This window comes from Mustelus asterias, chromosome 13, assembly GCF_964213995.1.
Source record: "Mustelus asterias chromosome 13, sMusAst1.hap1.1, whole genome shotgun sequence".
Taxonomy (NCBI): Eukaryota; Metazoa; Chordata; class Chondrichthyes; order Carcharhiniformes; family Triakidae; genus Mustelus; species Mustelus asterias.
The window spans coordinates 45,427,413-45,450,637 of record NC_135813.1 but is presented as its reverse complement, the minus strand read 5'-3'; the positions used below and the strand labels follow the sequence as shown (position 1 = coordinate 45,450,637).

The window sequence follows — 23,225 nt, the reverse complement described above, 5'->3', positions numbered from 1 at the left end:
GGTTTCGGAAATACTGCCTTGTTGTTGCAATTCTTGCCTCAACTGATCCTTCTATTGATCCTCCTTCTGTTCGACTTCTTTCACATTTCATTTCTACCTTTCAAACCTGCAGGATCAGTACAAGACACCTTGTGACGGTGCTCCAGTTATTCGGGCCTGAGCAATTTTGTGCTCTTTCATGCAAGTATCTTTCTGCACCCCCTTTTAGCACAGGTAAGCAGAAAACATATAATAATTTATATTTTTTATAAATTTTAAGTCAATCCACCTGTCTAGGGGCCTGGAATATATTTTTGGAACCATTTGGGGCGGCACGGTAGCACAGTGGTTAGCACTGCTGCTTCACAGCTCCAGGGTCCCGGGTTCGATTCCCGGCTCGGGTCACTGTCTGTGTGGAGTTTGCACATTCTCCTCGTGTCTGCGTGGGTTTCCTCCGGGTGCTCCGGTTTCCTCCCACAGTCCAAAGATGTGCGGGTTAGGTTGATTGGCCAGGTTAAAAATTGCCCCTTAAAGTCCTGAGATGCGTAGGTTAGTGGGATTAGCGGGTAAAATATGTGGGGGTAGGGCCTGGGTGGGATTGTGGTCGGTGCAGACTCGATGGGCCGAATGGCCTCCTTCTGCACTGTAGGATTTCTATGATTCTATGATTCAGTAATGAAAGCAGACCATTCTGTCATTGCACAGGTTGTTCGATCACATGTGGAGCACTTCACAGGAGTCAGAGGAAATATCTGCGCATTAGCCATAACCTAATTACTCAGATAGGCATAAGGAGCAGGGTGCTGAGTTTAGACCAGTCTATTGTTAGAGGAAGGTTGATAGAGATGTGACAAAACGAAAGGCTGAATTATGTAGCTGGTGGCAGATTATTTCAATTTAACTGATTGGGAATAACCAGGGAAAATTAGTTTAAACTATGTTAAAATGGGCATGGACTGTTTATTAAGAGATTCTTCTTTTCCCAGAGAGTTGTGAGTGAGCTGGCACGGTTGGTGCTGACTCTTTGAACGTGTTCAAGAGGGAGCTGGGCAGATTCCTGACCGGGCCAGAAATCAGAAGAGTCAGTATTGATAACACCTGGTCCATGTAACCTCCTGAGGGGACCAGAGAGGAATTTTCTGAATATTTTTTCCCCTGTTGACTCTTGGTTGTTTCTGTTTCTTGCCTTTGTATCAGGCTTCGGGCTGGGACAGGTGGCGGGGGTGGGTGTTTGGCCATAATGCTACACATCGAACATGAATGTTGGACAGGCTTGATGCACCAGCTGGTCTCTTCTGGCCAATTTTGAATGTCTAATAGAAAGATGATGCTAATGCATCAGAGCTGTCCTGACCTGTTCCTGCTGCATGTTTTGCCAGTATTGCTTTTACTTTCATGTGCCTTGCTGTCAAAGCTTTGCTTTAGTTCTTCCATGGATTGTGGATTTCTCTGGCATTTGTCGTGCATCACTCACTGCCCTTTTGGAGATGGTGGTAAGCTGCTTTATTAAACCACTGCAGCCCATGTGGTGTAGGTACACCAACACTGCTGTTAGTACAGGAAATGGCCATTAGGTTTCATTCCTTTCTGACTTTTCTGTGGCAGTTTGGTACAACTGAGTGGCATGCTAGGCCATTTCAGATAGCATTTAAAAGACAACCACATTGCTGTGGGTCTGGAGTCACATCTATGCCAAACCAGCTAAGGATGACAGATTTCCTTCCCCAAAGGAAATTAGTAAATCACATGGATTGTTGTGATAACTGATGATAGGTTTCATGGCCAACGTGACCGAGACTAGCTTTTACTGCACCCACAGACCTTCCCAAGCCCTATCACAGCATCAGCAGTATTGAATAGCAGACGGATTTGAGGAGCTGAATACCTTGGGAGGATTTTATGAAAAAAATTCTAAGTCCAGAACGGGCATGAAAACGGGAGAGTTTTAGAACATAGAACAGTACAGCACAGAACAGGCCCTTCGGCCCACGATGTTGTGCCGAGCTTTGTCTGAAACCCAAATCAAGCTATTTCCTCCCTATCATCCCGAAGTACTCCATGTGCCTATCCAATAGCTTCTTAAATGTTCCTAAAGTTTCTGACTCCACTATCCCTGCAGGCAGTCCATTCCACACCCCAACCACTCTCTGAGTAAAAAACCTACCTCGGACATCCTTCCTATATCTCCCACCATGAACCCTATAGTTATACCCCCTCGTTACCACTCCATTCACCCGAGGAAATAGTCTTTGAACGTTCACTCTATCTATCCCCCTCATCATCTTATAAACCTCTATCAAGTCTCCTCTCAACCTCCTCCACTCCAAAGAGAAAAGCCCAAGTTCCCTCAACCTTTCCTCATAAGACTTACCCTCCAAACCAGGCAGCATCCTGGTAAATCTCCTTTGCACTCTTTCCAGTGTCTCCACATCCTTCATGTAGTGAGGTGACCAGAACTGCACACAATATTCCAAATGTGGTCTCACCAAGGTCCTGTACAGTTGCAGCATAACCCCACGGCTCTTAAACTCAAACCCCCTGTTAATGAACGCCAACACACTATAGGCCTTCTTCACGGCTCTATCCACTTGAGTGGCAACCTTCAGAGATCTATGGATAGAACCCCAAGATCTCTCTGTTCCTCCACATTCTTCTTTTGGATCCATTTTTCGGCGAGTCGAATCTGATTTCCGCCCATAGGGAGAGTGGAAGGGGCCTAAATCGCTAGAAAGCCAGTGGCACAGTGGGTAGCACTGCTGCCTCACAGCTCCAGGAACCCAGGTTCGATTCCTGACTTGGGTCACTGTCTGTGTGGAGTCTGCACATTCTCCCCGTGTCTGTGTAGGTTTCCTCTGGGTGCTCTGGTTTCCTCCCACAGTCCAAAAGACGTACTGGTTGGGTGCATTGGCCATGCTAAATTCTCTTTCAGTGTACCTGAACAGACGTCGGAGTGTGGCTACTAGGGGATTTTCACAGTAACTTCATTGCAGTGTTAATGTAAACCTACTTGTGACACTAATAGATAAACTTAAACTTTAAACTAATAGCAGCAGAGGGTGTCATTGCGTATGTGCTACAGGTCTCTGTGCACTGAGAGCAGCAGAAACCTATCACACAGCATCTGCTACTATAGCCGGCTTCCATGACCTAAACCCAACACCCCACCGCAGTACTGTGGAGTCCACGGCCAATCGCGAGCACTCCCTCGACCCCCACCCTCCCCCCAACTGATTGACATCCATAACCTTCCCCTTCCCAGCAGGACCGATAAATCCCCACCCACTCGCCCCCAATGAATGCTTTGCAGATTGACAGCAGTACCCACCACCTCCCCATCGATTGCAACTGTAGAGCGCACAGCAGTCCCCCCCCCCTCCTCCCCCCAGAATGGCTCACTCTAGTTTAGCCCCCCAATAGGCCCTAACTCCTCAGGCCTCACCCCTTTGGCACTGCCTGGTGTCCAGTGGGCAGTGCCAGGGTTCCGGGTTGGCAATGCTAAGCTAGCACTGCGCAAGAGGCACTCCCCCTTGCCTTCCCAGCAGGGCTTCAATGGCCTCCGGTTCTACCAGCAAGGCCATCACATCTGGTCCCCGTTGCTGGGGACCAGCTGTGATTCGCGCCAGAGAGAACCTCTCCCGGCAAGGCCACACAGGCAAGTGAGCCCGGATGATTGAGCTCTAGGCTTGTTAATTTCATTTAAATGATATGGCATTTTAATTTAAATAATTTATTCAGCCTCGCGCCAGAAATGAGTGCAAGACTGATTGTGCCCAATATCCAGTGCTGGTAAGATTGTGAGAGGTGCGAAATTGGGTACAAGCCTGATGTCTCAGCTCTCTCACGATCTTACTGGTTTGCCCCATCCATCCAGTGGGGTGCAATGGTAAACTCGCCCCCTTTATGTTCCTATATCTATGCACCCACTGGCCTTGTCATCCACAGTTGTACTGCCATGTGCCTCAGTCAAATTCCCTCTGCCAAAGCTCTAGCCACTCTGTCTGCTATGCTGCCACTTTTCCAATGCCAAATTCTATCGCTACTGGAAAGAATAACTGGGTGGAGCAAAAATGTGCAACTTTGTTCCTCTCAGGTGACAATAATATGCAAAGTTGCAAGATTAAGATGTGCAGAACCAGTTCAATTTAATTGATAATTTATTTAATCAACTTGCAAACCTTTTACCCTGGCAACAAAGAAACAACTTCAATTTATACAGAACCTTTAATATATTAAAGCATCCTGAACAGCTGACTGTCACAGGCAACAATTCCAAACTTGATGATGTATTCAAGGTTGAAGTGTTAGGTCTCAGTGAGCAATTAATCATGCCACAAAGCATCAGAAAGGCAGAACATTTTATAAAGGAGGTATTAGAGAAGAGCATGCTGGGTGTTGGGCTAGGAGAAGAGATGCAAATGTCAAGAGGAAGGGGTTGGGGAGTCTCTGTTAGAAAGGGGGCAGCAAGTCAAGGGTTTCCCTCCTCCTGGATTGGAATGACATAGCCACTCAGGTGGTGGCTGTGACAGATGAGGTTGTGCCATGCATTGGGAATCCAATATCCTTGGGCCATGCACTGGGGCATTCCAACAGTCTCAGGTCATGCACTGGGACAGCTGCTGGGGAAGGAGGTGGAAGGAGAAAATAGAGCAGCTAATTTGTGATATTTGTGGATTTGAATGTTTTGATACAACTCCTTCAGGGCAAAATGGTCTTGGCAGATAGGATGTGTGGGCCTGTACTGTGCTGTACTGTTCTATGTTTTCTATGTATGGAAGACTGGAAATGCTTAAACCAAATGCAGGGGTTACAACAGCTGTAAGAGATTACTCACATTAATTGTAGCAAATCATAAGGTATACCATTGAAAACACTGATTTTTCTCTAGCTATGTCTCGGTACCTGACTATATCTGGTTCCTGCCTCCAGTTCAACAGTTTCATTAGAATCGTGTGTGCATTAATGTACAAATAATTTGGCTTATTTATAATTTTCCCTCATTTTATCTTTATCTATCTTTTTATACTCCTGTGCTATGTTTATTCTCTGCCACTTGTATCCTCCCTTTAATTGAATTTGTACTTGGCTCTTTTTTCCTGTTTGTTTTGTATTTAGACATTTTCATCCTTTAGATCCCTTGACCCATTTTACAGATGTAAAGCCTTTGCTACCTATTTACCCTTTTCACTCAGATACGGACCCCATTTCGGTTCAGGTGGATCCCATCCCTTCAGTACAGTTCCTTCATGTCCCAACACTCGTGCCAGTGTTCCATGTAAAGGAACCCCTCTTTTACATATATTAATTTCCTGATCTGTCTGTCTCCCTGTCAATTTGCACATGGCTTGGTCAATAATGCAGAGATTATTATCTTCAAGGTCCTTCTTCATAGCTTAGCTCCTAATTCCTGTTGCAACCCAGCAAGATTTCCTCCCTATGTCATTTGCTTGGACATGCACTGCAACAACTGGACTCTCCCCACCCTTTCGATATTCCTGTCTGGACTCCTCAAGATATCCCTTATCCTAGCATCAGGTGAGCAACACATCCTTCGGGATGTTCCTTCTGTCTGCAGAAGATTTTATCTACTCCTTAATTATGTGATTATGCCACATTTCTATTATGCTCTTCCTTGCCTCGTTCCCCTTCCACTGACTTGAATAGCCTCTGAGTCTTTCTTCTTGTCCTCACAGATAGCCAGTACATTGTACTTGTTGGCAGGACCTGTGTCGGCAGGACCTCCATCTCAGCCTCCCCTAATTCCCTGCTACCCAGCTCCCGAATAGTCATACCCCTTTCCCTTCCTCAAGTCATACTTTTCTTCTTGAGTGTGACTGATTTCTAGATTCTTTCACTTCCTTCTGTTTTGGAGTGACTTTAACTCACATTCCTCCTCAATGACTCTCAGCTAGAATGACTGAAGGCAGAGAGAAATCCTACAGAATAATGGCATGGCGGTAATGTCACTCGACTAGTAATCCACAGGTCCAGGCTAATGCAATGACATGAATACTATCATGTAAAGGATCCCTCTTTTGCACATATTAATTTCCTGATATGTCTGTCTCTCTGTTAATTGGCAGTTGGTAGATTTTGAATTAAATTAATGTATCTAACAACTACCATTGATTGTTCTAAAAATGCAGCTGGTTCACTAATGCCCTTTGGGAATGGAAATCTGCCATCATGTGACCTGATCTGCCCTACATATGACTCCAGACACACACCAATGTGGTTCATTCCTAACTGCTCTCTGAAATGGCCCAGCAAGCCATTCAGTTCTAAAGCAATTACGATGGGCAACAAATGCTGTCCTCGCCAGCAACGGCCACAATCCATGGAAAAATAAAAAAATGTAGGAAACAAGTCTTGTCTACAAAGTTCCACATGCTATAGTCCCAACACAATGCCTGTCTGCTATATTTTGTCTTTTTTTATTTGTTTATCACTAATCACATCATGTAGAACACCTACAGTGCAGAAGGAGCCCAACAAGCCCATCAAGTCTGCACCAATTCTCTGACAGGGCATCTTACCCAAGCCCTATCCCTGTAACCCCACATATTTACCCTGATAATCCCCCTAACCTAAACATTTTAGGACTTAAGAGGACCGAATCAACACCAAAGTAATGCTAAGAATATGTAGGAAAGACACCAGAATGATAAATTAAAATTTTCAAGTACATCAAGAGAACTGAAGATATAAAAAGGATTCTAGTCCATTAAGACAAAAGCAAAAATAAAAGATGGAGCGAGGTCACTGAAAAACGGATCAGGTGAAGACAGGAAACTCTTGCGATGCACCTTGCGATAGTAACTAAATAAGTTTATTTTCACAATCCTTGTGATGCATGCAACGTGTTAAAGATAAAATTCTGGGTCTCTGGATAGAAATGTTTGATAACTTCTGGAGAAATCTCTTTACCCAGTGAATGGTATAAAGGTGAAATGCGCGATCAAAAGGAGTGATTAAGGCAAATCACATAGATACCTTCAAGGGGATGCCAGATAAGTACATGCGGAAGAAAAGAGGATATATTGATCGGGTTAGATGAAGTTAAGTGGGAGGAGACTCCTGTGGAGCATAAACACCAGCACAGTAAAGAGGATGAGTGAACATTCAATGACATATTGCGCTAAACTTGAATTTGAGCATTGAAGAAGAGTGCAAATTAAGTTGTCCTTATATTCTGAGCTGTCTTGTTGCAATTGGCCTCATTTGATATCGAAAGTTAAAAAATAGAAAATTCCTCCCCAATACTAATATTGACATCTGCCAGTGTTCATCTCTCCTGCCAGTGGAATGTAACAAAATTGGCTCACATTGGGCAACAAGGTACCTACAGGTCAGTATTGGTATAACCAAGGCCAATGTCAACTGACCATTTGATTAGCAGCAACTTTTATCATCCCCTCAGTTACCATGCAGACTTGAAGTGCTCTCAAAGATAGATATGTAGATTTGAAATTCCTATGTGCAAATCAGCTTCTGAATAGCCTGTTTCTGTGCTGTAAATGCTGGGTAATTCTACACATGTAAATGCCACACTTGAGTCTCAGCTGCATTCTCAATGGTGCCAATGCTTGACATAATAATATGAACATGTTACATAGGATCTGCAATAATGCTGTTTGAAAGATATTTACTGACATTTGATGTTTTGCAGACATGGATAAAAAAGCTTTTCTTGCTGAACTGCTTCAAGAACACAACAGATTAAGAGCCCTACACAAGTCAGAGCCACTGAAGTTGAACTCTGATCTTTCCAAGCAAGCACAGAAATGGGCAGAGCATCTCATTGATATCAATAGCCTCCAGCACAGTGAGACCAAGTATGGAGAAAATCTCTGGTACAAATGGACCAGCGATGCAAAGCTACCAACAGGTATAGAGTTGACAGTTTGGTATGGCCCTCTATACAGCTGAGTGTTCAGAGTGACCTCTCACTGCCAGAGAGCTGAGGGTTCAGATGACCTCCCATGCGAAGAGAAGAGGATGTCGAGGGACCTCTCACCACCAGAAAGCTGAGCTTTTTGAGTGACCTTTCAGATATACAGAGGGTTGACTGAGTTATGAGAGCTACCACTGTGATAGCCTAAGACCAAATAATGGATTGAGTTTAGCATGTATTTGAGCATTGAAGAAGAGAATGTAATTGAAACTGTCCTAATACTCTCACCTGTCAGGTTGTAATTAACCTCCTTCACCATAGAAAATGATAGAAATGGAAGTTCCCTACAGAATTATAATATTGATGTCTGCCAGCATCCACCTGTTCTGCCACTGGAAAGTGACAAAATGGGCTCTCCCTAGGCCAAAATGGTATCTGCCAGTCAATATTTGCATAACCAAGATGAATGTTAACTGACCATTTGATTGGAAGTGATTTTTAACATTCTTTCAGTTACCATGCGGCCTTGAGGTGGTCTCAAAGATAGGTATGTAGATTTGAAATTCCTATGTGCAAATTGGCTGCTGTGTTTCCAACATTATATCAGTGACAACAATTGAAAGTTACATTAATAACTGTAAACTGCACTGGGACACCCTGAAGTCATGGAAGGTGTTTTCTTTTGACTTAAAGTTACCCTTGAGCTGAATTATTTTAGTTTTAATTAATCTTTTTTTACCCCAAGGTTGAATTAGTACATATACGGCGGGAGATGATGCATGGGGTGGCAGGAAAGGAATACAACAATTGCAGGCTACATTTGAGGAGCCCTCAGCCACATCACAACACTTATCCTTTTTCTTTGAACTCAACCCAATGTACAAATGTTGGGTAATTCTACCTATGTAAATGTCACATTTAAGTTTCAGTTGTATTCTTAGAAGTGCCAACCCATGGCACAGCAAGATGAACATTGGGCCCGATTTTACCATTTTCATTCTAAGTGCTGAATCTGGGCACAATTCAGATCCAACTTGGAAATATGTTTTCAGGCGCCCCCATATGCACTTTGCCTGAAAAAAAATTGCGGGTCTGAATCACGCTGTGGGTGGGGTTTATCGTGCCTGAAACGATCGGAGCTCTGAACTGCGCATGCACAGTGAGAAAAAAAAATTGAAAAAACGCGTCCCTGTCACATTGCTTCGGGCCACAAAAAACAGATAAAGCGGCCCAGGAGCGAAAACCGGGAGCGATAGCCCCCACAGACATTGCCACACCCCCACAACATAACTGTCTCCCTTATCCACTGTCCCCCTTATCCACCCACCCCCTCCCCGCTACCCAGACCGATCGTGACCCCCTGCCCCCCTTCCCCCCCACCGATCGCCCGCAGAGTGGCAGCAGACCACCCCTGCCCCCCCACACCAGAGATCTATCTGGCCTCCCTCCCACCACCAGAGAATGATCGGGCCTCCCCCTCTCCCCCAGAGAATGATCGGGCCTCCCCCTCCCCACCACCCCCCACCAATCAGAGAACAATCTGTCCTCCCTCTGTCCTTCCCCTCCAAATCCCCCCACCAGAAAATGATCTGGCCTCCCTCCTCCCCCCGCCCCCCACCAGAGAATGATCGGGACTCCCTCCCCCCTCACTGGAGATACATCTGACCCGCCTCCTCCTCCCTCCCCCCCACCAGAGAATGATCTGACCCGCCTCCCTCCCCTCCACCACCGATCTGAGTCAGAGAGCCGCTGGAAGCTCTGAACTTACCTCTTCAGAAGTTAGAATGCCCGAAACAGACCTTTGCCGAGCAGGTCTGTTTTGCGCCGAATCTGGATGCGCGAATGCGATGGTAAAGGGGGAACTGCTGGTAAAGTTGAGCGGGCAGCCAATTAATTCAATTTAAATGCATGCAAATGCATTTAAATCGCCATTGCGCCTGTTTCAGGCGCGATTCGGATCGCAGCCATTTTCGGGCCTTGGTAAAGTGGCCATCTGCGCACACGCAGGCACGGATCGCGTTAATGGCCTCACGCCCGACTTTACCAAGTTTTCGCGCCCGATGCAATGGTAAGATCGGGCCTAGTATGTCACATAACAACCTCAGTAATGTTCTGTGAAAGATGTCAATTGACACCTGGTGTTTTGCAGACATGGGCAACTTCCTTCCTGCTGGCTGTGCTGTCACTACAATAAGAACTTGCATTTATATAACATCTTCAACATGGTAAAGCATCTCAAGGCACTTCACAAGAGCATCATCAAACAAATTTGACATTGAGCCACAAAAGAAGTAGATTTTAAGGAGATTCCTGAAGGACGAAAGAGGTCGAGACATTGAGGGCAGAAATTCCAGAACTAGGTATCTAGGTATCCAAAAGCACAGCCACCGATGGTAGAATGATGGATTTCTAAGAAGCCAGAATTGGAGGAGCACAGATACAGTGCTGTAGGGCTGAATGAGGTTACAGAGATAAGGAAGGGGTGAGGCTATGGAGGTACTTGGATACAAAAATGAGCACACCCAACTCAATGCAGGTCAGCAAACACAGAGGTAGTAGGATAATGGGACTTTACCTAACCTTGCTTTTAATCCCCATCTACTGACCCCAACATCCACTCATTCTCCAAAGTCACAAAGCAGAAAGTCAAAACCCTTCTCAATGTCAACTAAGCTGTCTCCTCCCGTTCCTTTCTTTTGCCCGAACTTCTTATGTTTTCCTCACAATGAGCTCCTCAGTGAGAAAGAAAAATACAAATAAATTAGGAACTGGCATCAGGCTTCTGTTTTAAAAGCCTGCAGGTTGTTAGGAGGATGAAAAGGTTAAGAAAGTTGAGGACTTTCACAGTTTTAAAATCTTGAGAAAAATGTGTCCAAGTAGCAGATGCTGCTTTCAGTCTAACATATTTGAGATCAAGCCAATGTGAAGGAGGGCGAAGGAGAAAGAACATGGCATTACATAGTACTTCCACAGTAAAAACAGGTTGTTCAGCCCACCAGGTCTATGCTAATATGATGTTCCACTCATATCTCCTCCCTGCATCTTCCCTAATCTTATCATCATGGCTGTGATCTTCCAGCCTTTGGATAATCGGGAGGCTCAATGTACCCTCCCACAAGATGCACTACGGGAATCTCAGAAGTCTCAAAGCACTGACTCCATGGGATTTACTGAGGAAATTTGAACTTCCAATAAGCAATTCCCCTGCTTCCTGGGACGCTCCAAAAACGTATCAATCTTGGAGTTAGAATCGGAGACTTCAGACAGTTCCAATTTACTTACCTGGATAGATACCCAGAAATGTTAGACAGATTAAAACCTGATTTAACACCTGGGTAACTATACAATTGATCCTCAAACCACTCATACTAACCCTTAACTCCCCACTACCACAATGACCCTCCAACCTGATATAACCTAACCATCTACCTCCCCCTGAACCATGGTTATGCCCTGGCTCAACGTGACCCTACTCCACCACCCAACTCCAAACCCGATACATCTGACCCCCCCCCCCAATCCCGACTCTTCCCCAATCAGACCTAACCTCATCACCCCACCCTACAAGCTTCAATCCTTTTGATTACCCAACCCGCCTCTTACCCACCATGACCCTCATACCTACCTATCCGATTATCCAATTACCTTACCCATCTTAAGCCCATACATACTTATCTAACCGTGCTACCCACTTACCTCATTCACCTTGCCCCCTTACCCATTCTAACCACTTGCTATCGCTCTGCAGCCTTCCGAAGAAGGACATTCAAACTCTTTTGTACCGGAATACAGCCAATGCTGGAAAAAGAAAATGTGACACCTGCATAGATTCTCTCCCTTGGCCACTTTGAGAATTGCTGTGTTGAGCCAGTTTGGAAGTATCCTCCACCAGACGATTGGCCAGTAAAATTGGCGGAAAATAATTGGGTATTTTTTGTCTCGTCAAGGACAGAAATAGGGGTTCTAATCCTGATCAGAAGAGCTGGGTCAATATTCCATTATATTTTCCTTCATTATCTTGCTTCCCCTGAAACGCATCAATGCTTTTCATCTCAACTCTTTGTGTTAGTGACTTCCAGATTCTCACCACTCTCCAGTAAAACAAATTTCTCCTGAAATCCTCATTGGATTTATTAATGACTAATTACATTTATGACCTCTAGTTTCTCCACAAGTGGAAACATCTTCACTGCATATCTCCTATCAATTGCTGTCATTAATATCTTTGTTTTCTTTTAGGGACTGAAGTGAGTGAAGCCTGGTACAATGAAATCAAGAAATACGACTTCAATGATCCAGGTTTTAAGAGTGGCACAGGTGAGAGAAAAAGATTCAATGGAAAAGTAAGACATTTGAAAAAGCGACACTTACCACAAAAGTCAGAGGGAGAAAGAAGAAAAGAGACGGATTTGTTGAGTGTTGTATTGTGTAACACAAACATGCTCAACTGCAGGCTGCCATTATTGAATCAACTTTATTTACACCTTTCCAACAGAGAAGGTAGTAGAGAGAGCAATCTAACAACATGCTCAGATCTTGCAATATGCTACAAGGTAGAGGTAGTCATGTGATAGAATTACACTAGAGAGAGATGCAGAGAGACGGACAAAACATCACTATCTACAAGTTCCTCTCCAAGTCCTAGAACATCCTGTGGATTCCTTCATCGCTGTCGGGTCAAAGTCTTGGAAGCTCCTATCTAATTGCATTTTGGGTGACTGCAACGGTTTAAGAAGGCGGTTCACCATTACCTTCTCAAGGACAATTATGGATCGGCAATAAATGCTGGCCTTGCCAGTGATGCCCACATTCCATGAATAAAAAGTGCAGTGGCGAGCGGGAAAACCGTGTGATTCCCACTGGCTGGAGTGGTGTCATAGAATCATAGAATCCCTACAGTACAGAAAGAGGCCATTCGGCCCATCGAGTCTGCACCGACCACAATCCCACTCAGGCCCTACCCCCATATCCCTACATATTTAACCGCTAATCCCTCTAATCTACGCATCTCAGGACACTAAGGGCAATTTTTAGCATGGCCAATCAATCTTTGGACTGTGGGAGGAAACCGGAGCACCCGGAGGAAACCAACGCAGACATGAGGAGAATGTGCAAACTCCACACAGACAGTGACCCGAGCCGGGAATCAAACCCAGGTCCCTGGAGCTGTGAAGCAGCAGTGCTAACCACTGTGCTACCGTGCCGCCCCAATTAGAACGCTATTGTGTGTTTCCACACAAGATCTTTTCACCTCATTGTTTAGACATGAATGTGAGGCATTGTTTATACATGAATGTGGCAGGGAAGGCTTGGATTTGTGTGCTCCCACCGCCTCTGCCATGATCTTATTAAACCTTCTTTCCTGACACCATATTCAAACCACACCTGTGTACACATTCACTTCCTGCAGCCCAAGGCTGGCGAGTGATGATCCCAAGAAGAAAGAAGCTCCTGACGAAGGGTCATCCAGATTCTAAATGTTAGCTCTATTCTCTCCCCACAGATGCTGAGCTGCTGAGTTTTTCCAGCATTTTCTGTTTTTGTTTCAGATTCCAGCATCTGCAATACTTTGCCTTTAAGAAAGAAACTTATTGCCCCAAAGTTCAGCAACAATGTGTTATGGTTATGTCTCGCCTTAGTGGCGGAATGTCAGGACATATTTTCCCCCTGTGATGGGAGAAAGTCCACCAACATCACCAGTAGGTCTGGCAGTAAGTTGCCAGGGCTGTCAGTGCCAACACTGCGTAAAAGAGGACCACTCACCAGTGTAGAAAGAGGATGAATGATTTAATCCACTCGGCAGGGTAAGTCAACTTTCTCCTCACTCTCAGCTCACAATCTCACATGCCCATCAGTCATTCGCATGGTAACAGACCACAAACATTCAGGTGGCATAGGGGCTGGGGCTGAAGGGCTTGTGGTCCTCTTCCTCTTCCTGCTGATGCTTGATAATTGGTGATTGGCTGCATTAGTCACCAATAGTACTCAAACATTACAATTAAAAGGGACATGAGCATTGACTCTCTCACACATTAATTTCAAATCTTGTGCAACTTGTGTCATCAGCCCTTACACAGATCCACCCAGCACCCACAGAGAGTAGGAATCCTTATTATCTGCTTTAACATCCATCTTGCTTAGTTTGTCCATCTCTTAATGCAGGACAATATATCCCGCAACAAAAGGCAGAGATCCCAGATTGGAGGGGATGCATGAACTCAGACCACTCACAGTTTATGGAGAACAGACAGCAGAGCTGGCCAGCAAGGACAGGGACAGTGCCTGAGCCAAGGGTGAGACCGGTGTCTGTCAAGCCAATGAGGACCCATTGAGAGCTCATTGGACAGCAGGCAAAACTGAATGATTTGTACTATTGGTGACTAATGCAGCCAATCACCAATTATCAAGCATCAGCAGGAAGAGGAAGAGGACCACAAGCCCTTCAGCCCCAGCCCCTATGCACCCGAAGTGAGGATCCTGAGGATACTCTAGGCTTAGAGCTATCATTCATAGCATTCACCCACAGTCTTCACCAGTGCAGAGACACACAGCTCGATGGAACCAGATTTTAGAGGCAGGCTTGGGGTCACTATCTGGTGAGCACAACACAGATTCAGATCCACAGCAGGGAAAGGCAGGGACACCAAGGTCACCAGCACTCAAAGAACTGCTGGAGGTGAGGCCCTGCAAAACCCTAGTCACATGATGAGCCTTTGGACTTGACCCTAGCGCAGATATTGGAGCTGCAGAGAGAGGCACAGGCACATCAGGCAGAGTTGATGCCATCACTGATTGCAACAGACAATGGAGGAATCCAGCCACATTCAATCTGATGATGTTGCGCTGACATACCAGCACACAGGTCAACACTGGTAGGATGGTGGTCACCATGGAGACTTTGGTTCAGGACCATCAGCCTGATATTCAGCAGGACCTGCACTCCAACGTTCTAAGCATAGGTGGGATTCATCAGTGGTATGTGAAAGGGGTACAAGGCACCTTGACCCCACTCCAAGTGCCCCATCTCCTCAAGGAGTCAGGCAGCAGCCCTTACTCACCCATAGGGGTGAGGACCATCAGCTGGACACCCCAGGTCCAGCCACCCAGGTGACTGAGGGAATATCCAGCTGCTCCAAATATTCTCTGCCTGTCACCCCATCAGCTCCAGCTCCACAGGCTGAAGAGGATGCACCTGTCCCACAGCAGGAAGCCAAAAGCAGGCATGGCATTTCAGAGGATACTCACCAAGATCATCATGGACAACAGAGCATAGCATTTAGCAGGCCAACTCTACTTCTGCTGTGGAAGTCGGGGTTGCACCAAAATGTAGTGACAAATAAATTAAGAAATGTGAGGAGCACAAAAGTAGCACGGGTGTCCCTGCCTTTCCCTGCTGTGGATCTGTACATTTTTCACACATGTAAATGGATTTTGATTCATTCAACTTCTCATGTTGCATATGCTTCTTCTATCTAATGATATATTCCGTGTTCAGTCAAGTGTCACAGATACCACCCCTCCTCCCAGACATCTCATTGCCTGCCTCAGCTCTATGTTGTCACGAACCATCCCACATTCTCTGTGCCAGATCGACATGAGTGAAGCCTCTGCCCTGAAGAACTTTGTGGTGGGACAAGGCATCTCTGAGACCTGCTTCAGAGGTTTAAATAAAGAAACCTCATGAGTTTAAAAACTGGAGGATACTTTAGTCTCCTGATGCTTCTGCGTTGAACAGTGCTCAATTTTAGAGGATTGAATGTTAACATGCTTGGAGTTGGTGCATCTTTCACTGGCCTCCATGGACTTTCCATCAGTTTGAATGTGCTTTACGTATGCATCAAAACTCAGAGCTCTGGCAACCTACAGTGTCATCTTGTGTTCACGTAGACATCTAAACATAACCCCAATATTAATCCCCATCTCACCACCCCCAAGCTTTGGAACTATGGCTATAACTCCTACTAGAGTTAAAACTATGCCAATGTAGGAGTTGTGTGTAAAGATGCTCTACTTGGACAAGGGAGAACGCTGGGCCAGAAGGTCCTGCTAGCTTCTTTTGAGCCTGTGAAAGCTATCAGATGGTCATTCAACATGGCAATATGCTAGATACAAGTACGTAGGTGTGCCTGGTTTCCATGTACATATATCAGACTCGTGGATTGAAAATGTAGAGGCCTCAAATGGATCAGAACAAATCTCCAATAAATTTGATGTGTGCTCTTTATTTTCAAAGATTAGAGCTTTCATGGTTAGATAGAGTGTCAGCATTTTTGGGCCCACAACCAAAGCTGGGCTGCATGGGAATGAAAAGACTTCAAATGGAGGCATGGTAATGAGTGCTCCATAGAATCAGATTGTGTTTCTTCCGAATATTTTGCGGTCCACTAAAAGTTCAGTTGAAGTGTCTTGCATGAATGATTGCCTGTGCAGAGATACCACAATGCAAATTCAGATTCGACCTCAGGCTTCAAGCAATGAACCACTGAGTGACGATTGCCCTCCTTGAGGCACCTTATCAGAATGCAGGCATGCTGCCACAAGTGCATTGAGATTGTAGTGTTGTTCCTGCCTTTTGAAGACTGCTGTAGGCAGTGGAATGTTGGCGAGATGCTTGAAGAGGCTGCACCATCTCAATTCTGCTCACAAAGCATGCTGTAGTAATCATCCTATAACAGAAAGGCCACATCTCTAGAGTCTGCCTCATGTTCCAAGGTTGAGGACATCGTTACTCAGTGTAACTACTCAGAGATTGAGGTGCTGCATTCAGATGGTGAACATCACAACAAAGGTGTTAAGGGGGACCTAGCATGCAGGACACTGGTGAAAGTGGGTTGTATGAGCTAGTCATCAACTTCCTCCTGAAACCTGGTGGCTATAAGCATCTCAAGTGGACATCTGCCTCATCTGACCCATGCAATGTCCTCTTCCTCTTGAACCTCAACTTCCTTGCCCTCATTGAGCTCAACCTTCTTGACATCCTTATCATCAAAGGAAACATGCAGCTCCTCCAACTGTCAAGACTTCCTTTTGGAGAACCAGGTTATGTAGATCACAGCAAGTTAGAATGATGGCGGAGAACCTCTAGGGAGAGTTCTGGAATGTGTTGCTTGACCCGTCTAGACATCAAAATCACATTTTCAGAAAGCTAATGGGGTCTGCTCAATCAATGAGGGGCTTATACCTCTCCTCTGGAGCACCTTGAGGCTGCTAAATGGGCATCATAGTCCATGCTTTTGCAGGTAGCCTTTGTCACTGAGAGGTCAATCCTGGTGGTGCTGACGGTTCACAAAGATCTACGACACCTGCAAGTGATTCAAGATGTATAAGTCATGGGAGTTTGCAGGGTATCTCTCTCAGACCTGCATAATCTACTTCTGGTGGTTGCGGAACAGCGGCACAAAGAGTGAAACCTTTTTCTGTTGATTAATTGCAGTGGCTACTGCCAGAGAGCTCTTGAAAACCACATGTGTGCAGTTGATGGCACCCTGCATCTGTGAGAATCCAGAGATCACTGCAAATGCTCTGACACCCTTCATGGAGGTAGAACTGGACGTCCAAAGATGTGCGGGTTAGGTTGATTGGCCATGCTAAAAATTGCCCCTTAGTGTCCTGAGATGCGTTGGTTGGAGGGATTAGCGGGTAAATATGTAGGGATATGGGGATAGGGCCTGGGTGGGATTGTGGTCGGTGCAGACTCGATGGGCCGAATGGCCTCTTTCTGTACTGTAGGGTTTCTATGATTTCTATGAAATGTGCAGCTTGCTAAATAGAGTGCTGGTTACCACTTTGATGCATCTGTGAGTAAATGCTTCAGAAATTCAGCAGAGGTCTCCAGGGAAATCTGGAACAAGCCATTCGTGTGAAGAAGGGTAGATTTAATAGAGATGTTCAAATATATGAAAGATTTTGATTGAGAAAACAAGGTTGAGCCATGTAACCTGCATTGCTATGGACCAACGTCTGGAAAGTAGGATTAAAATGAGTGGCTAGTTTCTATTTTCTTTGGCTGGCATAGGCACAATGAGGGGAATTTTCTCATCCCACCTGCCACGGGAATCGTAGCGGGCGGGGACGGACCATGCAAAGTTCCGTTGACCTCGGGCGGGAATTTTTTTGGGGGCAAGCGCAGCTACAAAATCCTGCCCAATGGGCTGAATGGCCTCTTTCGACAACATAACCTTTCTATGGTTTTACCACTGGCAGATGGGTCAACAACAAGAGGAGACAAGTTATAGGTAATTGGCAAAAGAAGCAAATAGGAGGTGAGGAGAATTTTTTTCTTTCACAGCGAAATGTTGTGATCTGGAATAAATTGTTTGAAAAAGCAATTGAAGCAGATTCAGTTTTGACTTTTAAAAGGGAAGTGGATAAATACTGAAGGGGAAAACTTCAGGGCTATGGGGAAAGAAATCTGTTTCAAGGATTTGTTACAGGCACAATAGGCTAAATAGTTTCCTTCTTTGCTGTATGATTCTATAAATTGGTCTACAACAAACTTGGACAAGGTTCAAGGGAAACCACTGCAGGGAAGAGTTTCAGGAACCATCGGCCCAAAGTCACTTGCTCCTCCCAAGCACATTACGTTAACCAAATCTTGTTTCACACAATTTATAATCTGTATTCCCAAATACTATTTTCTGAAATAAATCTATTTAATTTGGATTTGAATTAATGCATGTTGGAAATATTGTCAGAGGGACAACATTGGGGATAATCTTTTCAAGTCATTTGATAGAATACATATGAACAAGGGGGTAGATCAAACAGGTTAACATTTGATGGGGGGATGTTCCAAATGGACAATACACTTTCTGGAACTCACCCCCATAGCCAGTACTCATGTGTGAGCTTTGATGATGAGTGTTGCATGAATATTACATTTATGAGCAACATAACCAAGTCCGATAGTCTCCGTACATAGTGTCCTCACAAATTTTTTTTTATACTTTTCCAATTCAATCAAATCCAATTCAGAGTCTCAACAAGTTGAGACATTTCGGATCCAGGCTGACAAGACAGGACGGGAGACCAAAACCACCCTGTCCTGGGCCTGATCTACATGAGTCAAGCTGATTGGAGAAGGGGGAGGTTCCTCCTCCAAGACTTGGGCTCATTTGCATCTTAGCCAAAAGGCCGAGATGCCGCTTTTAAAAATTGCTTCATATGAAACATATGAAGCTTCAATGTAACCCAATGACCTCAACCAAGTGCAGCATCCTCTCCATGCTACACTTGATCTTAGCCAAAAGGCCGAGAAGCGATAGTGTCCACACAAATGCCCTTTCAGCTGTGGGAGTACAAATCCTAGGCTGAAAAGTCTCATTGCCTAATTGAGGAATGTTGAGCTGTTGGTGTCTCTTTCAGGGCAGAGTGAGTGAAACCTTTTTCTGTTGATGAATTGCAGTGGCTACTGCCAGTGAGCTCTTGAAAGCCACATGCGTGTAGTTCATGACACCCTGCATCTGTGAGAATCCAGAGATCACTGCAAATGCCACTGAGGATAAAATATCCTGTGGCACTATTTGAAGAAGAGCAGGGTTTTCTCCCCATTGTCCTGATCAATATTTATCTCCAAACAATAATCACTAAAACAGATTTATTGCTCATTATTCTATATCTGTGTGCTGTCTGAGCACTAATTGGCTATCACATTTCCTGTAGCGCACAATGACTAAAAGTGCTTTAGGACATCCTGAGGTTGTGATTATCACTACCAAAATTTAAATCTTCCTTATTGTGCTGGTTCCAGGACACTTCACCCAGCTGGTGTGGAAGGCATCGACAGAGATGGGTGCTGGCTGTGCAACAGACGGGAAGGGCACTTTCATGGTGGTGGCAGTCTACAATCCAGCTGGAAATATCACCAATCCTGGCTACTTCAAGGACAATGTTTTACTTCCCAGTAACAATTGATCAAGGAGGAAAAGGAATGAAATCAACTGTGAAACACAGTTATACTTTGCACTGAAACTGCATGGGATTACTGATACTTGTATTTGGGACTTAATTAGAGTTTAAATAAGGTTTTTTTTCCAGGCTTTGGGTGGATTTTATGATATATATTTTAACAAGATCTCATATTATGCAGATAACACCAACAGCCAGAAGATGTGCATCTCCTATTTCTGTCATTCCATCATGGCAGCCATGCCTTTAGCTGCTGAGCTCCAATTCTCTCACTAAACATCTCCACATCTCAAGCCCGCTTTCACCCTTTAAGATTCTCCTTAAAACCTATCTCTTTGACAAAGCTTTTGGATACTACTATTGCCTCATGTGATTGGTGTGAAATTGTGTTCACTGTCATTCCTGTGAAGTGCCGTGGCTTTACAATATAAATACAAGTTGTTGTTGGAATATGCCTGGAGTATAATGCAGCAAAGCACTTTCTATATTCCTGCAATTCTTGTCACTGTTATTTGCACAGAAATTTGAGAGAACAAACATGTTTATGTACTTGGTATCCAGTAATCAAAGGGTTCTTGTGGGTCAGTGTTCCTTTAAAAAAAATTCTAATGGAGTTAGAGGCAAAGAAATGTTTTGGGCTTCTCTCAGTAATGTGTATTCCTTTGTACTTACTGGAGCTGACCTAGAGAGATCAGACACTTTGATTTGTTTGTTGAATTGTTTCACTTCCTATTGGGATCTGTTCTTACTCTGACTCTCCATTCCCCTCCACACACCCCTTTAAATACTTTCTGATTGCAGTCAAACTTTCCTTTCCCCCATAACAATCAGTCACTGGATAACACTCAGTGAATACAGAAGTGCACAGGCATCCTTTTGAGCCTTGCAGTAACAGTCTTTTGAAGGAAGCTCCTGGACTTGCAGTAAGAGCTTCTCAGAACGTCACTGAAATATTTCTCCTTGGGATCTGGAAACAATCATTCAGTGATCAATTAGTGATTCAGTATATGAGGTTGAGCAAGTGACTGTTCTCCCAGTTGCCAATGTGAGCTGCATTGGCACTCAATGACACTTTGTGTCAATGAATCACAACAGATGATGGAAGGTGTTTTTTCACTCCCCTCACTAAGACAACTTCGGTAGCACATTTCCAGAGATCTCATCACATGATTTCCGACCTCCAACCATGTTCAGTCAAGCAGCATTTCATAAGCCATGCCAATCAACAATGTGTTTTAATGAAAAATGATAGTGTTGACAGAAGACAAAATGGTCACTACCTATATGATTTTTTTTCTGGGGAGGTTAGACTTTAATTACTGGAGCCTCTAGTAGCCTCTAGAAAGTTGGTGACTCTAACCCCACTTGGAACCTCCCCAGCTTCATTTTCTATCTTTCTAATTGGCAAATATAATGCCACCCAACATGAGTCAGCCTCAGTGACGCAAACATTTCTTTGACTGATTCTGAACCATGCGTCTGATCTGCTGATTTTCACTTGTGATGTTGAGATGTGTTTAAAATGAATGTAGAACTCCTAACTTTTAATTGCAAATAGGGTGAAAGGTACATGTTTTGTGTTAAGATTCTGCCTCTTCCATAATTCTGTTGTAACCAATTGTACTCTGTGGGAAATTCTTCAAAAAAATTATTAAAGATAATTGTTTTGTCATCAGCATTGATTTATTGTTCTGCATTTCTAATTCCTACTGAGCCTCCTTTCCAATGTCATTAACTGTGGTTGGATTCTAACTTTGAGAATTTCAGTCACAAGCAGTTGAAGTAGGCAATTTTCCAAAAGCCATATTGGCACCATTCATAACGTGCCTACAATGCAAAGGGGTTCACCCGGATGGATATTCGTTCAAACCCCCTCTGCACAGCTGAGAGACCTTTAAATTTCAAAGCCAACGAAAGATCCTTATTCTGCCCAGCAACAGCGCGAAGCTGCATTTTAAACCGGCCTTTGGCCAAGGAAGGTCGGGATATCTGCGAGTCAAGACCGAGAGTGGGCTATATGGCATAACCAGACTATCAATAAAATATTACAGGAATAAAATGGCCAAGGCAGGCAAAGAAACTTAACAAACTAGGGTAAAAGGAATAAAAGATTAGATTAAATCTCCCTACACACAGCAGGACAAAATGACATTAACACCTAATCTCGCAAGCAGGGAACACAGACACAAAACAATGAGGTCAATTCAGATAAGGAGACACATAGAGGGGATAATGGGAAACACATTAAAACACCGGGGCAAGAACAGGTAGTCCATTAACACAAACACACACCATACAAATGCAAATTGACAAGCCTCCCAGAGAACTTCCTGACCCGACAGACCACTTTATACATATTGTAAAAATGCATAATCAAATGTTCCCGCTCGAATTTGGATCCCTATAAAGATCCAGAGCTGATGTGAAAGGATTGAGATCAACGTGGCCAAGCCACTGTTTCGGAGCTGGCTACGTTGGTTCTCCCTGGGTTCCCAGTAATTGTACAATAAAGAAAAACGCTTTGAACTTTGCCTTGCGACTCGACCTCCTTGAATGCACTGGTACAAGGGATTTTTCCCTACAACAAATGGCGTAGTCGGCTCAGGATTTGATATCTGACTTCTGACTGATGGCCACGGTCTGGAAGCCGGGATCAAATTTAAACGAATCTGATAAAAATCCAGAGCAGTCAAGGGCGAGTACAAGTCTCCGTTCAAAGTGAGGTACCTTTAAGGGTTAGGGTTTGTCTGTGTTAAATATTGTTGTCTTGTAGAACTGTATAATCTTGCCTAAGTTTTTAATTGAAGGTACAGGTCAGAACGACCGCGTGGAAGAAGGTAAGTAACTTTAATAGGAATAGAGGACCAGAGGCAAAGATAACAGGTTTTGGGCTATTTGATAACGGGAATAAGGAATTAAGACTAATATAAAGATAAGAACCGCATGCAGAACTAATTGGTGTAACTAACCCAGGATTGTAGACGAAACCGCTGTCTGTGCCAAGGCAATAGGACAAGGGAGTGCTTGACTCAAGGTGCCCTACCCTAAACTGGACGTTAAGAGGAGAAATCTCCCACGCTAAGGTTGGGTTTTGAAGAGGGCGCTAAGAGGCACAGGCACTCAGGGTGCAAGGCACGGACAGTGTAAATCGGGTAACAACACAGACTCTGAAGGGACGAACAACCTCAGAGTCGATACAGTTACTAATTATAACAGGGGCTTTGATAACAGATACATATGTGTAAGTGTTGAGGAAAAGGGGACCCGATCCATCCTGACCAAGAGACACGACGACGGAGGATCCATTAGGGACCCGGGCGGAGTTTGATAACCTTGTTCGTCTGTAGGGAACACCACAGTCCATAGCAGGGTACCAGGTTTTGAGGTAACGGATCAACCTTGCTCGTGGAGGTGGTGGCCAAGCGGGAGGCGTTGTACTTAAAGGGGC

The 23,225-nt window shown here is 44.6% G+C and overlaps 2 protein-coding genes across 2 annotated transcripts in view; both read left to right on the top strand.

Moving 5' to 3' along the window:
* Positions 1 to 23,225, top strand: part of LOC144502584 (tubulin beta chain-like) — a 172,624-nt gene that overhangs the window by 22,295 nt on the left and 127,104 nt on the right. The gene's annotated exons all lie outside the window — the stretch shown is intronic.
* On the top strand, positions 113 to 21,457 carry LOC144502588 (Golgi-associated plant pathogenesis-related protein 1). Its single transcript, XM_078226701.1, has 4 exons — positions 113 to 213; positions 7,646 to 7,864; positions 12,110 to 12,187; positions 19,620 to 21,457. The coding sequence occupies exons 2-4, from the start codon at positions 7,648 to 7,650 to the stop codon at positions 19,781 to 19,783; spliced, it is 459 nt and encodes a 152-aa protein (XP_078082827.1). The 5' UTR covers positions 113 to 213; positions 7,646 to 7,647; the 3' UTR covers positions 19,784 to 21,457.